Source organism: Prionailurus viverrinus, chromosome A3 (assembly GCF_022837055.1).
Source record: "Prionailurus viverrinus isolate Anna chromosome A3, UM_Priviv_1.0, whole genome shotgun sequence".
NCBI lineage: Eukaryota > Metazoa > Chordata > Mammalia > Carnivora > Felidae > Prionailurus > Prionailurus viverrinus.
The window spans coordinates 73,718,872-73,734,065 of NC_062563.1; the positions used below are offsets into that span (position 1 = coordinate 73,718,872).

At 41.1% G+C, this 15,194-nt stretch overlaps 1 protein-coding gene across 3 annotated transcripts in view; it reads left to right on the top strand.

The window, feature by feature from the left end:
* SPTBN1 (spectrin beta, non-erythrocytic 1) overlaps window positions 1-13,809 on the top strand; it is a 199,395-nt gene extending 185,586 nt beyond the window's left edge. For all 3 annotated transcript variants that reach the window (XM_047851345.1, XM_047851346.1, XM_047851347.1), the window contains 4 exons: window positions 3,416-3,654; window positions 4,874-5,047; window positions 11,580-11,622; window positions 12,486-13,809. In XM_047851345.1, coding sequence (XP_047707301.1) covers window positions 3,416-3,654; window positions 4,874-5,047; window positions 11,580-11,622; window positions 12,486-12,704 — 675 coding nt within the window. In that variant the 3' untranslated portion in view covers window positions 12,705-13,809. The remainder of the gene's footprint in view (window positions 1-3,415; window positions 3,655-4,873; window positions 5,048-11,579; window positions 11,623-12,485) is intronic.
* The last annotated feature ends 1,385 nt before the right edge of the window (window positions 13,810-15,194 follow it).

Genomic DNA, 15,194 nt, shown 5'->3' on the forward strand with positions numbered 1-15,194 from the left:
GAACAGAAGCCTTTCTGGTTCACCCTGATTACTTGAACCATGAATGTGGTGGACCACCCCTAGGAGCCTTTGGACACCGCTTGGCTTCAGGAGTAATTTTAGTGTCTGTGTAGACAAATTTCGTTGTATGTCTCATATGTATCTTCTCATTTATTTTTCATTTTCTCACGACCTTTTGTGGAGTTCTCCAATAAGGAGTCTTTTAGGATGGCATTTATCAGACCACCAGCAGGGATTGAATACGTTTTAACATAAATTCTATTCCTTAGGAATAAAAGCTTATGAAAGAGGGGATTTCCTGATACTGATAAAGACAGAACAGAACCAAATCCATACTATATCAAAGCCTTGTGAGACAGTCACTTGCTCATTTGCCATATTTAGATGTTAGTGAAATCAGAAACCTGTTTTGATATGTGTTTTCCATGAGTTAAGTCTGATTTGTCTTTTCATTTCATGATGCATGTCTTTTTTTTTTTTCTTTTGTCAGGATAACATCATATAGCATCTTGTTTGTTTTTCCTTATTTCTATGTACATATCTATCTACTTGTAACTGTAGATGGGTATATAGATAGATGCCAAGCTTCTTATGTTCTGGGGGTAGTGTGCACCATTATTGGGTCTCTGCCTTAAACACACCAAAATTCATTTTAGAAAAAACTACTGCTTTATCTTTTGGTCATTAGGGAGCCCTGATGTGTGTTTCTGGCTCCAAATTCTGTGTGTCATTGATCTATATGTATATATGTGATGTTTCATATATATATATATATATATGTTTAAATTTTATATCATCTGGAATAACACCCAATTTTATGCTTTTTTGTATTCAGAAGACAAAAAAAGGAAAAAAAAAGAAACCACGTAAGCACAGAGAAGGAGTGCTATGATGTTTTTGGCATTTGTTCTCATGCCTATTTTTATCTAGATTTTTAAATTTGTAGCTTGCCAGAACAAATTTTTTATTATAATTGAAAAAAGAAAAGCCTTTTCATTCTTTTGAGTTGTGGTGCAGAGACTCAAGTTAATGAACTTGAAAATAGTGTTGCTTCATGCACTTAGAAAACCAATCAGGTGTTTCTTGTGCTACTAGTTGTCACGTTGCATTTATGCTCATTCACCTCCTGATTTAAAGATCTCAGGTGTACCCAGCCACTAAAGCACTCTGGACTAATCGCTAAAGAAAAGCAATGTGGGGGGGTGGGGAGCGGGGGGGGGGGGGGGGGGGCGAGTCACATGTATGGTCATAGCGCTATGATTTGCTTTTGATGTTTGTCTCTAGTGATGTGTTGTCTGTTGGCATGCTTCAGCACATGTCCATTAAAATTCATTTTGTTCCTTTTATTTCCCTTGTTTTCTTGGTTTAGTGATTCATTTGCATAAACATTAATTATCTCTGCATACTGGTTTGGGGTTTTCTCTTTCCTTCTAACTCTAAAGAAAAAAATTTTTGCTGCAGAATTTCCCCCAGAAGAGGCTTCCCTGGCCTTCACCTACCTTGAAGTCTGACCAAATGCTATAAATGTTAGCCTTTTTTCAGCAAATGCTACTCCGTCCAGGTCACTGCTGTCACTAGCAGTTTTTAAGTCACAGCTGCAGCACTAATTTTTTTTAACCTGGTTTCTATACACACTAACCTTATGTTTCCCTGGACTCACCTGGCACAGGCCTTTCAGACCAAACTCACACTTCCTTCCCATCAGAAGTCTCCTGAAATTCCACACTAGAACAGATTTGTCAACTTCAAAATCCATTCACTTTCTTTGGACTCAGGGTTTTGTTTTTTGGTTGTTATTTCTCTTCCTGCATCTCTCCTTTAAAAGTGAAAGAAAAGAGAAATATTTAAATAGCCTGTCGCTCATAAGCACGCGTCTACAGGGTGTCACGAGACCAGGATAATCACACGTACACCCCCTCTCCCCGTGTCTTCCTGCCCTAAGACTCCATTTTCCACATTGCTTTGTCGGTAAAGGGTTCCGGTCACAAACACCCTTAAATTGCAAAGCCTCTCCTCTCACCCTAAACCCTGATGGTGGCAGTGATAGTTTGTGTATGTGGAATAGAAACTCCTGACTCCCACCCAGCCACGTAGATAGAAGACCTGAATGAGCGATCCAGTTCCTGAGAGTTGACATATCTGAGTGTTGAAGGCAGTGGTGGTCGTTCTACCATTTATCCTGCTGAGGTTGTTGCTGCTAACTTGTCATTTTGGTTCTGGGCAGCAGTGGTGGGGGACGTATCTAATGAACGTTGCCATTGACACCTCCATGTTTGTCCGTGTACAAGGGGTGCAGGTTGTCTGTAATCCACTAAAGCGTCAGCCACACCCAGCTTTAGTAACTTGCTAATCTCATGCCCTGGGTGTACCCGCCGGGGGCCGCGACAGTTAATGGTACACAGTTGATGGTACACAGGCTGAAAGCGATAATGAACCGAGACCCTACTGCATTTCCAAAGCCGAAAAGCCCTGAGGGTTACAATATAAATGAGCTTGGGAAGGAACAGCTCCCGAAGACGTCTCCAGCCTGCCGGTCAGAGCCGCGGGAAGCCTGGCTGTGTCTGGGCTTTCTCGTCTCAGTGCAGCAAGGCACCGTGATCAACCAACACGTGATGGGGAAGGCCCTGGTTCTGTCTGTGTTTGGGGGTAAATAGCCGTGTGGTGTTGAGTGACTGTGATTGGCTTTTCCAGCTCCTTTAACACAAACTACAACCCACTCACGATACAACTCCGGCAGATGTGGTTAAATTGATGTTTGTTGACTTGCCTCATTTCCTTCCAGCTCTTAAGTTCCAAAATCTAACTGGGATGGTAGATGTGAAATGCATGATTGTCATCCTAATTTCTGCATGTGTTTATGATGATGTGTTGAGGGGTGGGGGAGGAGAGCCAGAGAGCATTTTCAGAAACTGGAGGTCTTTCCTTGTCTTACTCTGGGGGAATGCTGTGTAGTTCTGATAGAGTTGTCTGTCGACCTGTTTGTGAATGCCCTTTCGCTTCAACTTCCAGCTCTTCTGGTGACGTCCTTGGTTGTAAGGTGGCTGCTGTATAACGTCCACTCTCTCATATTTAATACGTGTGATTGTTCCTGTTGTCCTTTTGTTTTAAAGTAACCACAAGAGGAAATGATCTGAGTTCCATTAGAGAAAATGGATTGATCAGAGGAGCAGAGTGCAGTAAAACTCATCCTGGCATTTCGCTTTTCTCATCTTCCCATAAGCGGGCAGGCATTAATCCCTTCCCACCTTCTAATGTCCTTGGTGTCCAGCTGGCTTTGTGGGATGTTGCAATGGTTTTACTGTACTGCCTCGATCTGTGCCAGGCATTTATACACAGCCACGTGTGCGAGTCAGAGCGTATGTGGTCGCCCCTATGGCTCACGGGGTTAGCTGAATGGCCTCTCCGCTGTCCCTAGATGGCAGAAGCGGTGGACACAAGCGAAATGGTCAACGGCGCCGCAGAGCAAAGAACAAGCTCAAAGGAGTCTAGCCCCATCCCCTCCCCCACGTCCGACCGCAAAGCCAAGCCTGCCCTCCCGGCCCAGAGTGCCGCCACCTTGCCGGCCAGAACCCAGGAGACGCCTTCGGCCCAGATGGAAGGCTTCCTGAATCGGAAGCACGAGTGGGAGGCTCACAATAAGAAAGCCTCAAGCAGGTAACAGCAGCAAAGGCTAAGGCAGTAAGATGGGAAATCAGCCCATTAAAGAAAGAGGCATCCGCTTGCGTGTTGAATTGGGGGGACAGGGGGTTGCTTGTGAAGTCCATTTGTTCTTGGCTTCCTGGGCGTCACGTTTTTCTTAGGGCTGACATTGGAAGTTGGGAGGAGAGTGCTTATTACTCAATAATAATAAGTGCTTCTTATTCACAGAAAGAAGGTTAGTTAAGTGTGCATAAGAATTGCAAAAAAGGGGCCTTCCTAGTACTTCCTGAGAAGGAATGTGCTACATGGAGGCTGGGGAATCTTCCTTAAAGTGAAGTGTTCTTTCTTGTGAGATTTTTCTTAAGACATTCATTTCCCCAGATATATCTCCCTGTCGGTGTTTATATTCACTATCTCCCAATAAACCCTACTTTCATTATTTTACGGATAAGGAAATGGAGGTTCTGTGTGTTTAAAAAAGCCCACTCTTTAGAAACCTGGTAAATGGCATTAGCTGGGGTGAAATTCCTATCTGACTCCAAAGCCAGTGTGCTTAACCAGTAAACCATTCTGCCTGAGACCACCTTTTACAGTTGTACAGGTCAAACATTAGACCAGGAAATCCCGTCTAAGCTGCCATCCACATTGAGTACAACATAAATTTATATGTTAATATAGGTAGGTGGCAGTAAAGTAACTTCTGATAAAATCAGTAAATCGTGACATTTTGCCATATCGTGGCGGGAAAGGCCATCCTTTTCTGATTCATCCCAAGTTTCCACATGTGCTAATGGCTCTGGATTTGCCTCCCTGTCACATCGCCAGGCCACATCAGGATTAAAGCTGAGGTCCTGGAGGAGCTGCTTAAGGACAGGCATGTTTCAAATGAGAAGCCTTCCCTGTACAGCATCACCACAAGAGGATAGTATAGCAGAGAGTATCCACACCAGCAAAAAATCTTTCCCATCAGAGCCAAGAGTATTTTTTTAATAGAAGAGGGTACCATGTTTTTCCCCAGACTCTGAGAAACACCTACCGCTGTACCAACGTGTACACTGTCCCAGTGGCCCACGGAGGAATTTTGTTCCATGGTTCGGTTTTAGCAGAATTTAGGAAAGGCTTTTAACAGTGGGTCACATCACATTGTGTGTGGATTGTTTTCCTGTTAATCAAATTCTTAATTCTTTAAGGAAGTGTGGTCTAGAACCTTGACGTTTCTTTCTTTACTGCTCAGGTCCTGGCACAATGTTTATTGTGTCATAAATAACCAAGAAATGGGTTTCTACAAAGATGCAAAGACCGCTGCCTCTGGAATTCCCTACCACAGCGAGGTCCCTGTGAGTTTGAAAGAAGCCATCTGTGAAGTGGCCCTTGATTACAAGAAGAAGAAACACGTGTTCAAGCTAAGGTGAGAGGTGCTGCATTCCTTGGTTCCCAAGAGTAATGTCCCTGTTCATTTTCACTCTGGGGGTTGGTTTTACTAGGCAGATACTGCGATCAGTCAGTTCCTTCTCTCTGCCATTAGAAGAAAATAAAAAAACACCAATGTGGAATACTACATGGCAATGAGAAAGAATGAAATATGGCCTTTTGTAGCAACATGGATGGAACTGGAGAGTGTTATGCTAAGTGAAATAAGTCATACAGAGAAAGACAGATACGATATGTTTTCACTCCTGTGTGGATCCTGAGAAACTGAACAGAAGACCATGGGGGAGGGGAAGGGAAAAAAAAAGGTTAGGGAGGGGACCAAAACATAAGAGACTGTTAAAAACTGAGAATAAACTGAGAGTTGATGGGGGGTGGGAGGGAGGGAGGGTAGGTGAGGGATATTGAGGAGGCACCTGTTGGGATGAACAAATTGGTTTGGTTGGAAACCAATTTGACAATAAATTTCATAATAAAAAAAAAAGAAAAAACACCACTGAACCTAGTGCCAATTTGGCACATGTCTCAGTTTGGATCTTTAGGGACTGTGGCCAGTCACCGGCCTCCCTGTGGTTAATGGCACAGCTCGACCTTGAAGAAAACAGCTTTGTTTTGATAAGCTGGAACTTACTGTCTCCTAAGACAGGGTGAACTGTTCACATCTCACAATTTAAGGGAAGCTTAGAAAAATAGTTTACCCATCTTTGCAGCTTATCCAGACCCAGGAGATGCTATTCTTTGCTCAAGAGCTAGCTAGAGGTGGGTCAATTGAGTCATCCTCGAGCCAGATGGAGACAAGTAGGAAGCATATGTTTAGAATTGGGTGTCCGTGCTCCCCTGACTTGCCCAGCAGATGTTCTAGCTGATTCTGGTAACATCTAGTTCCAAGTGTCTTTAGCTTGTAGAACACACACCTGTACTCCCCACAGAGTGGATCCAAGCTTAGAAGTTTTTCTTATACTGGGAAATGGACAGAAAAATCATTTTATCCGCTAGAAAGTAAACATGGTAGTGGTTACAATTTTAATTAGTTTAATACTAATATGATCTATTGCCTTGGGACCTGAAAAGCTTTGGTCTTCAGTTCTGCATTTCTGTCCTGTCAGTTGGAATAGGCTGAAGACTGCAAATGAGAGTCTCAAAGGGTGTGACTTCTTCAGCTCTTTCAAGAAGCACTGGAGGCAGGCTTTTCAGAACTTGGAACGTTTACACTCTGTAAGACAAGGCGCAGACAGCCTGGCTCCCTGGCTGCCTCCCTCCCCCTTTGTTCTCCCTTGATGCAGGTTCAGAGGGTTAGCATATTGGCAAAGGGTACTTACCCTCCCCACCCCACCCCACCCCCCAGGATCACTCCTTCTGTACCTCAGTGAAGTGAATGAGTGAGCCCTCTAAACTAGTGACTTTTCAGTATCAGGGATGGCCTTGTAAGGACAGTTTCTTTTACTATGTACCATAGAACAAGAGAAATCTAGATCTTTTATTTATGTCTATTTAAAAACTCTGGTATTTATAAATTGGGGGATGCCAGCTCTATAGCAGAATTTCAAAAAAGAATCATAATTTTTTTAATCCCAGTATAATTAACAATACAGTGTTTTATTAGTTCCAGGTGTACAGTGCAGTGATTCAGCAATTCTATATACATATATTGCTCACTGCTCCTCACGATAAGTGTCCTCTTTGTCTCCTTCACCTCTTTCATGTGTCCCCCCACCTACCTCCCCTCTGATAACTATCGTTTTGTGGTCTATAGTTAAAAATGTGTTTCTTGGTTTTCCTCTCTATTGTTTCCATTTGTTCCATTGTTTTGTTTGTTAAATTCCACATATGAGTGAAATCATATAGTATTTGTTTTTGATGTATTTCACTTAACTTTATATTTTGTAGGCCTATATATGTTGTTGCAGATACCAAGATTTCATTCTTTTTTATGGCTGAGTATTACTCCATTGTGTGTGTGTGTGTGTGTGTGTGTGTGTGTGTGTGTGTGTGTGTATAAATACATATAGATCACATCTTTATACATTCATCTATCGATGGGCACTTGGGTTGCTTCCATACTGTGGGTATTGTAAATAATGCTACAGTAAACCATAGGGGTGTATATATCTTTTTGAATTAATGTTTTCTTTTTCTTTGATTAAATACTCAATAGTGGAATTACTGAATCATGTGGTAATTCTATTTTTAATTTTTTGAGAAACCTCCATACAGTTTATCACAGTGGCTGTACCAGTTTGTATTCCTGCCAACAGTGTGTGAGGATTCCTTTCTCTTCACATCCCCATCAACACTTGTTGTTTCTTGTGCTTTTGATTTTAGCCATTCTGACAGGTGTGAGGTGATATCTCACTGTAATTTTGATTTGTATTTCCCTGATGACTAGTGATGTTGAGCGTCTTTTCATGTGTCTGTCCATCTGTATGTTTTCTTTGGAAAAATATTCGTGTCTTCTTGCCATTCTTAATTGGATTATTTTGGGGTTTTTTGGTGTTCAGTTGTATAAGTTCTTGCTGTGTTTTGGATTACTAACCTTTTATCGGATATGTCCTTTGCAAATATCTTCTCCCATTCCATAGGTTCGCTCTTAGTTTTGCTTATTGTTTGCTTCCTGTTCAGGAGCTTTTTATTTTGATGAAGTCCCAATAGTTTACTTTTGCTTTTGTTTTCTATTACCTCAGAAGACATCTCTATAAAAATGTGGCTATGGCTAATATCAGAGAAATTAGTGCCTATGCTCTCTTCTAGAGTTTTTATGGTTTTAGGTCTCATAGTTAGGCCCTTAATCCATTTTGAGTTTATTTTTGTGTATGGTATAAGAAAGTGGTCCAGTTTCATTCTTTTGCACATTACTGTACAGTTTTCCCAACACCATTTGTTGAATGAACTTTTTCCCATTGCATATTCTTGCCTCCTTTATCAAAGATAAATTGACCATATAATTGCGGGTTTATTTCTTGGTTTTCTATTCTGTTCCATTGATTTTGTGCCGGTATTTTTGTGTCATACTGTTTTGATTACTACAGCTTTGTAATGTATCTTGAAATTTGGGATTGCGATATCTCCAGTTTTTTTGTTTGTTTGTTTGTTTGACTTTTTTTGCTTTCCAAGATTTCTTTGGCTACTCAGGGTCTTTAATGGTTCCACACAGATTTCAGGATTATTTGTTCTAGTTCTGTGAAAAAATACTGTTGGTATTTTGATAGAGATTGCATTAAATCTGTAGGTTGGTTTGTGCAGTATGGACATTTTAACAGTGTTTTCCCCAGTCCATGAGCCTGGAACATCTTTCCATTTGTTTATGTCATCTTTAGTTTCTTTCATCACGGTTTTATAGTTTTCGGAGTCTTACACCTCCTCGGTTAAGTTTATTCCTAGCTATTTTAATTATTTTTGGTGGAATTGTAAATGGGACCTTTTTCTTAAGATTTTATTTTTAGGGGCACCTGGGTGGCACAGTTAAGCATCCAACTCTTGACAGCTCAGGTCATGATTTCACAGGTTCGTGAGTTTGAGCCTCGTATCAAGCTGTGCATTGATGGCACAGAGCCTGTCTCTTCTCTCTGCCCCTCCCCTGCTTACATGCACACTTGTGTTCTCTCTCTCTTTCTCTCTCTCTCAAAATAAGTAAACTTAAAAAATTTTTTAAAGATTAGATTTTATTTTTAAGTAATCACCACACCCAACGTGGGGTTGGAACCCACAACCCTGAGATCAAGAGTCACATGCTCCACCGACTGAGCCATCCAGGCACCTCAGGACTGTTCTCTTAATTTTTCTTTCTGCTACTTCTGTTCATGTATAGAAATGCAATATATTTTTGTATATTGATTTTTATATCTTGCAACCTTAGTGAATTTGTTTATCAGATCTAGTAGTTTTTTGGTGGCGACTTTAGTGTTTTCTATATATAACGTTGTCATTTGCAAATAGTGACTGTTTTACTTTATCTTTATCAATTTGGATGCCATTTATTTCTTTTTGTTGTCTGATTGCTGTGGCTGGGGCTTCTAGTACCATGTTGAATAATAAAAGCAGTAAGAGTAGACACCCTTGTCTTGTTCCTGACCTTAGGGGGGAAACTCAGTTTTTCCCCCTTGAGGATGTTGTTGGCTGTGGGGTTTTCATAGATGGCCTTTATTATGTTGAGGTATATTCCCTCTCACTTTGTTTGTTTTGGTTTTGTTTTCGTTAAGTAGGTCTCATACCTAGCGTGGGGCTTGAACTCATGACCCTGAGTAAAGAATTATATGCTCTACTACGAACTGAGCCAGCCAGGCATCCCTCAACCTACTTTTGAGGGCTTTTGCTGCATCTATTGAAATAATCATGTTTTTCATCCTTTTTCTTGTTGATGTGATGTATCACCGTTGATTGATTTGCAAGTACTGAACCACCCTTGTAACCCAGGAATAAATCCCACTTGATTGCAGTGATTTTTTTTAATGCATTGTAGATTTGGTTTGCTAATATTTTTTTAAAGTTTTTTATTTAAGTAATCTCTACACCCAACATGGGACTCAGACTCACGACCCCAAGGTCAAGAGTCCAGTGCTCTTCTGACTGAGCCAGCCAGGTACCCCAACGGTTTGCTAATATTTTATTGAGGATTTTGCATCTATGTTCATCAGAGGTACGGTCCCATAGTTTCTTTTTTTGTAGTATCTTGATCTGGTATTGCTGTCAGGGTCATGCTGGCCTCATAGAATGAATTTGGAAACTATCTTTCCTCTTTTATTTTTTGCAATAGTTTGAGAAGAATAGGTATTAACTCTTTAAACGTTTGGTCGTTTGGTTGAGGAGCAGCTGGGTGGCTCAGTCACTTAGACTTCTGATTTTGGCTCAGTTCATGATCTCATGTTTCATGAGTTTCAGCCCCACTTCGGGCTCTGTGGAATTCTCTTTCCCTCTCTCTGCCCCTCCCTGCTCACTTGCTCGCTTTCTCTCCCTTTCTCTCTCCTTATCTCCCTCTCTCTCTCAAAATAAATAAATAAACTTTTAAAAAGTCTTTAAAAATAGTAAGTGCTTGGTCGAATTCACTTGTAAAGCCATCTAGTTCTGGACTTACGTTTTGGGGAGTTTTTTGATTACTGATTCAGTTTCATTGGTGGTAATCAGTCTATTCAAATCTTCTATTTCTTCCCGATTCAATTTTTGGACGTTATATGTTTCTAGGAACTAACCCATTTCTTCTAGGTTGCCCAGTTTTGTTGGCATGTGAGTTTTCATAATATGCTTTTATAATCCTTTGTGCTTCTGTAGTGTCAGTTATTTCTCATGTTTTATTTCTGATTTTGTTAATTGAGTCCTTTTTTTTTAATGAATCTGGCTAAGGATTTATCAATTTTGTTGATCTTTCCAATGAACCAACTCCTGGTTTCATTGATCTCTCATATTGTTTTTTTAGTTTCTTTTTTTTTTTTTTTTCCTGCTCTTTTATTTCCTTCCTTCTACTGGTTTAGAGTTTTGTTCTTTTTCTAGCTCCTTTAGGTGTAAGATTAGGTTGTTTAAGATTTTTCTTCCTTGTTTAGTGAATTCTGTATTGCTGTAAACTTCCCTCTTAGAACAGCTTTTGCTGCATCCCAAAGATTTTGGACCATTGTGTTTTCATTTTCATTTGTCTCCCCCATTTCCTCTTTGATTTCTTGTTTGACACATTAATTGTTGAATAGCATGTTATTTAATCTCCATGTATCTGTGTTCCTTCTAGATTTTTTTTTCTTGTGATTGATTTCTAGTTTCATAGCATTGTGATCGGAAATGATGTATGATATGACTTTGATCTTCTTTAATTTGTTGAGACTTGTTTTGTGGCCTAATATGTGATCTTTTCTGGAGAATGTTCCATGTGTACTTGAAAAGAATGTGTATTCTACTGTTTTAAGATGGAATGTTGTGAATATGTTAGATCCATCTGGTCTAATGTATCATCCAAGCCAGTTTTTCTTGTTGATTTCCTGTTTGGATGATCTGTCCATTGATGTAAGTGGTGTGTTAAAGTCCCCTACTGTTATTATATTACTATTGATTACTTCCTTTATGTTTATTATTAACTGCTTTATGTATTTGGGTGCTTTCATGTTGGGTGCATAAATATTTATAATTGTTACATCTTCTTGTTGGATTGTTCCCTTTATGGTTATGTAATGAAAGGACTTAGAATTTTTAAAGCATTTTCTCTTAAATTCAGTGTAGAGCAATGATTCAGGTGCTCCTTTGTCACGGCAAAGCCAGATGTTGATTGTTTTGGGGGCATTTTTTATCCTTCCAGTGGATTGAAACATTAAGTTTTGTGTATATTATATTGGCCCAATTATATAGCTTCTTGATGTTGAAGGTGCTGTTGCTCGGCCTTTGTGGGTCCTGGGCACAGCTCGTGATGTATGCAGAGCTCTGATGGGCAGTTCTGGTAGGATTCCAGTGGCCTGCTTATATCCACATAGGTTTTGGGAATTGAGGGTTTTGTTTCTGCCTAAGTCAAATTGTGACTGACTTCTTCCTTCAATTTACAGACTAAATGATGGCAATGAGTACCTCTTCCAAGCCAAAGATGATGTAAGTTTTTAAGATTCATTTCTCTCTGTAGTTAGGTATTTGCAAGTGTTTATTGGCATGATAAGCTTTATCTACAGTGTTCCATATAGAAGTAATGATCAGCCATGGCTTCTGTCATCTGGTCTCCACAGTCACTAACAACAGGAAGCTGTTTGGTTCCCCTTATATCTCTAGGGGGCAGTGAATGGCATCTCACTGTGTCTTTGCCTGTCAGGAGAGCTAGTACCAGGACCCTGAAGCTGACAGTGGAAAATCTCCCCCCACCTCACCCCCCAACTCCCCTTGCAGTGGATGAGGCACAGTGAAGTGTTTCCAGGACCGGATGTGGATCCTGAAGTCCAGTCACAGGGCCTCCCTGCTGCACTCCAGCACCTCTACCTGACCATTCCATGGTTGTACCCCTCCTTGCAGGGAGAGAAGGTCTGCTGACGGAACCACAACATGGGCAGTGCTTTAGATTTGAAAAACCAACTTCTGTTAAATTTATGCAGGCTTGTATATCAAATATATTTCATTTTTTAAAAAAAAAAGTAAAAGAAGAAGGAATTTATAGAGGTGGGAGCTGACACCCCCACCAGTGGAGACCCGTCTTCTCATTCCTCCACGTTTGTAGGTCCACATACTAGAATGGTGACTTCTGAAGGATACTGTAAACCGAGTTCTCGGGAGAGCTGAACCATGTTCACTCTGCGCAGGCCTCTTTGGGAACTGCTTGCCTCTCAGTTAGCTAGGAGCCCCTGTTGGCCAGATGCACTGTTCCCAAGCTTTCCTACCAACGGAGGCACACTGGTGGGGCAGGTGGAGCAAGAGCATTTCGAGCCCACCTCTCTTACTTGAGTCTCACCTGTGCCTCCTTTGTCCAGGAGGAAATGAACACATGGATCCAGGCCATCTCCTCCGCCATCTCCTCTGATAAACATGAGGTGTCCGCCAGCACCCAGAGCACGCCAGCATCCAGCCGGGCACAGACCTTGCCCACCAGCGTCGTCACCATCACCAGCGAGTCTAGCCCTGGCAAGCGGGAGAAGGACAAAGAGAAAGACAAGGAGAAGAGGTTCAGCATTTTTGGCAAAAAGAAGTGAACTCCTTTCCTTCACCTCCTGCCCTTCTCTTACCTTTTCAGTGAAACTCCAGCATGCAAGCTCAGAACCAACACATTACTCTCTGTGCCTAATGTTCTTCAATGTGGTTGATTTTTTTTTTTTTTTATTTATAGAGCATTTCTTGGGGGGTGGGGGAAATATACCTAAACACTTTATCTCCAAGTTACAAAAGTTTGAGGTGCAGAGGGAAGACCAGATTTTTTTTAATGAAATTCTATCGATTAGATCTCAATATTTAAACTGTTCCTCAATTTTGTGAGGCTGCGTTGGAAATAACCCGCCTCTAGTGCTGTTGGTATACAAGGCAGCGGTGCTTAAACAATATTTCCTGTGCTCACCAGAGACAAAATGTACCAATTTCCTGACAACCATTCTCTTCCATTTATTTCCAGTGGTTACCTTGAGTCTTGACTTATTAGAAGTGCCCACGACGGGTCTAACCTTGAGTAAACAGATCGTGTATTATGATCTCGCTGCAGCCACAGTGCAGCTCCGTGTTAAATCTACAGACCAAACCGTTTGTATCTGGCATCACTTACTAACACATGACATGCGGCTTTTCTGCATCAACTGCAAGGACAGTTAAGAATGTCGGTATACCGGTATACGAGAAGGAATAGAAAACTGATACTGTTTTAAATAATCTGTAATTTCAATTTTTTTTTTTTGCTGAAATACATTATATTGTATGTTTGAGATAATTCTAGTACAAAGTATAATAAAACTAGATGTATAATAAACCCTTTAAATCATTGGTAAGTGTACAAGTGGAACTGAAGCATTTACTGGACAAAGTAATGTTACTCTAATGGTTACTTGCTCGTGTGTTGCCACACTGTGTTATAATTTGCTTCATTACCTTGCTATTTGATACATAGTGTGCATTTCTTTGTCACTGTAACGATTGTAATGACAAATTTTCATCTTACTGCACAATCAAAATGGCATTGATAGGAATGAACTCCAGAGGCTGGGCCAGAGCAGGGAGGTGGTCGCTCAGGCCTGGCACTCAGTCGTATGACCTGTACCTCTCAACTTTTGCCCTGTTAAATATATGCTATGTCATTAAATGCTTTTAAATCTAGCACGGTGGGTAATTGTTGTTTTTTCTCCCCTGCGTGCATGCCATGTAGGAAAATTGCAAAGACAGAAATAGCAAACGGGAAACATTAGACCATCCGTCTGGGTTCCTGTTTTGCATTCTTGTGCGTGTATGGTGCACCAGCTTTGGAAACTACGGCAAACAGAATAATAAATATGGAATGTTTTGCAGCTACACATCCAGATTTTATCTTTTATTTATGACAAAGTTAACAGAGAACTTGTTAAACCTGAGTTCTGAGGAGGGTGTTGGCGAACTTTTTCTGTAACGGGCCAGAGATAGCAAATATTTTAGGCTTTGTGGGCCAGACTGTCTCTGTGGAAGCTCTGCTCATTGTGTAATATAGAGGCAACCATCGATGGCGTGTGAAGGAATGGGTCTGGTTGTGTTCCAGTAAAACTTTATTTATGAACACGGATGTGAATTTTAAGTCCTCTTCATGTGCCACATAATATTCTAATTTTTTAAAAATATTTGAAGTGTAAAATATATCTTATATAGATCATACAAAAAAGGACAACAGGCCAGATTTGGCCCATGGGCCAGTTCAGTGATGCCAGCATAGATCCATAGATCATGGATTAGATATGCATGTTACTTGCCTTTTTTTAATCTGGGTATATTGGCTGCATAGCACTTGTATATTTTCCTACATAAAGCAGCAAGGGATGCTAGTATTATGGGTTTTCGGTGAGCTGTGCCCATGCCTAATGTGATGTTAGTCCTGCACTCCACAGTTGACTGGCATTGGAGCTTTCTGGTTACTCCAGAGACTTTGCCATCCCTCACTCCTTCCTCTCTCATGCACTCAGGGCCATTTATCTCAGTGTGACACTCCCTTGTCCTTGCCTTACATAAGATTGGAATCATGTCTCAACAGATGATCCTCTCACCAAAATGTTTCGTTGAGAAAAAGCATCTTGAAAAATAATCAGGATTGATTACAGCCTACTCTTTTTTATTTTTATTTTTTTCAACGTGTATTTATTTTTGGGACAGAGAGAGACAGAGCATGAACGGGGGAGAGGCAGAGAGAGAGGGAGACACAGAATCGGAAACAGGCTCCAGGCTCTGAGCCATCAGCCCAGAGCCCGACGCGGGGCTCGAACTCACGGACCGCGAGATCGTGACCTGGCTGAAGTCGGACGCTTAACCGACTGCGCCACCCAGGCGCCCCGATTACAGCCTACTCTTGACAAAGCCAGCCAGATGGCAGGCAAGACTCACTCAAATGGAAAATAGCCAGCAATTCCAGAATCCCATAAAAAATGTGTATGCATGGGATATTTTGTACATAATTGCAGAGGTTGACCAATCCCTGATTACGAAACTTCACTTTGGTGGTACTGTCTCTCCTTACTGTTCTT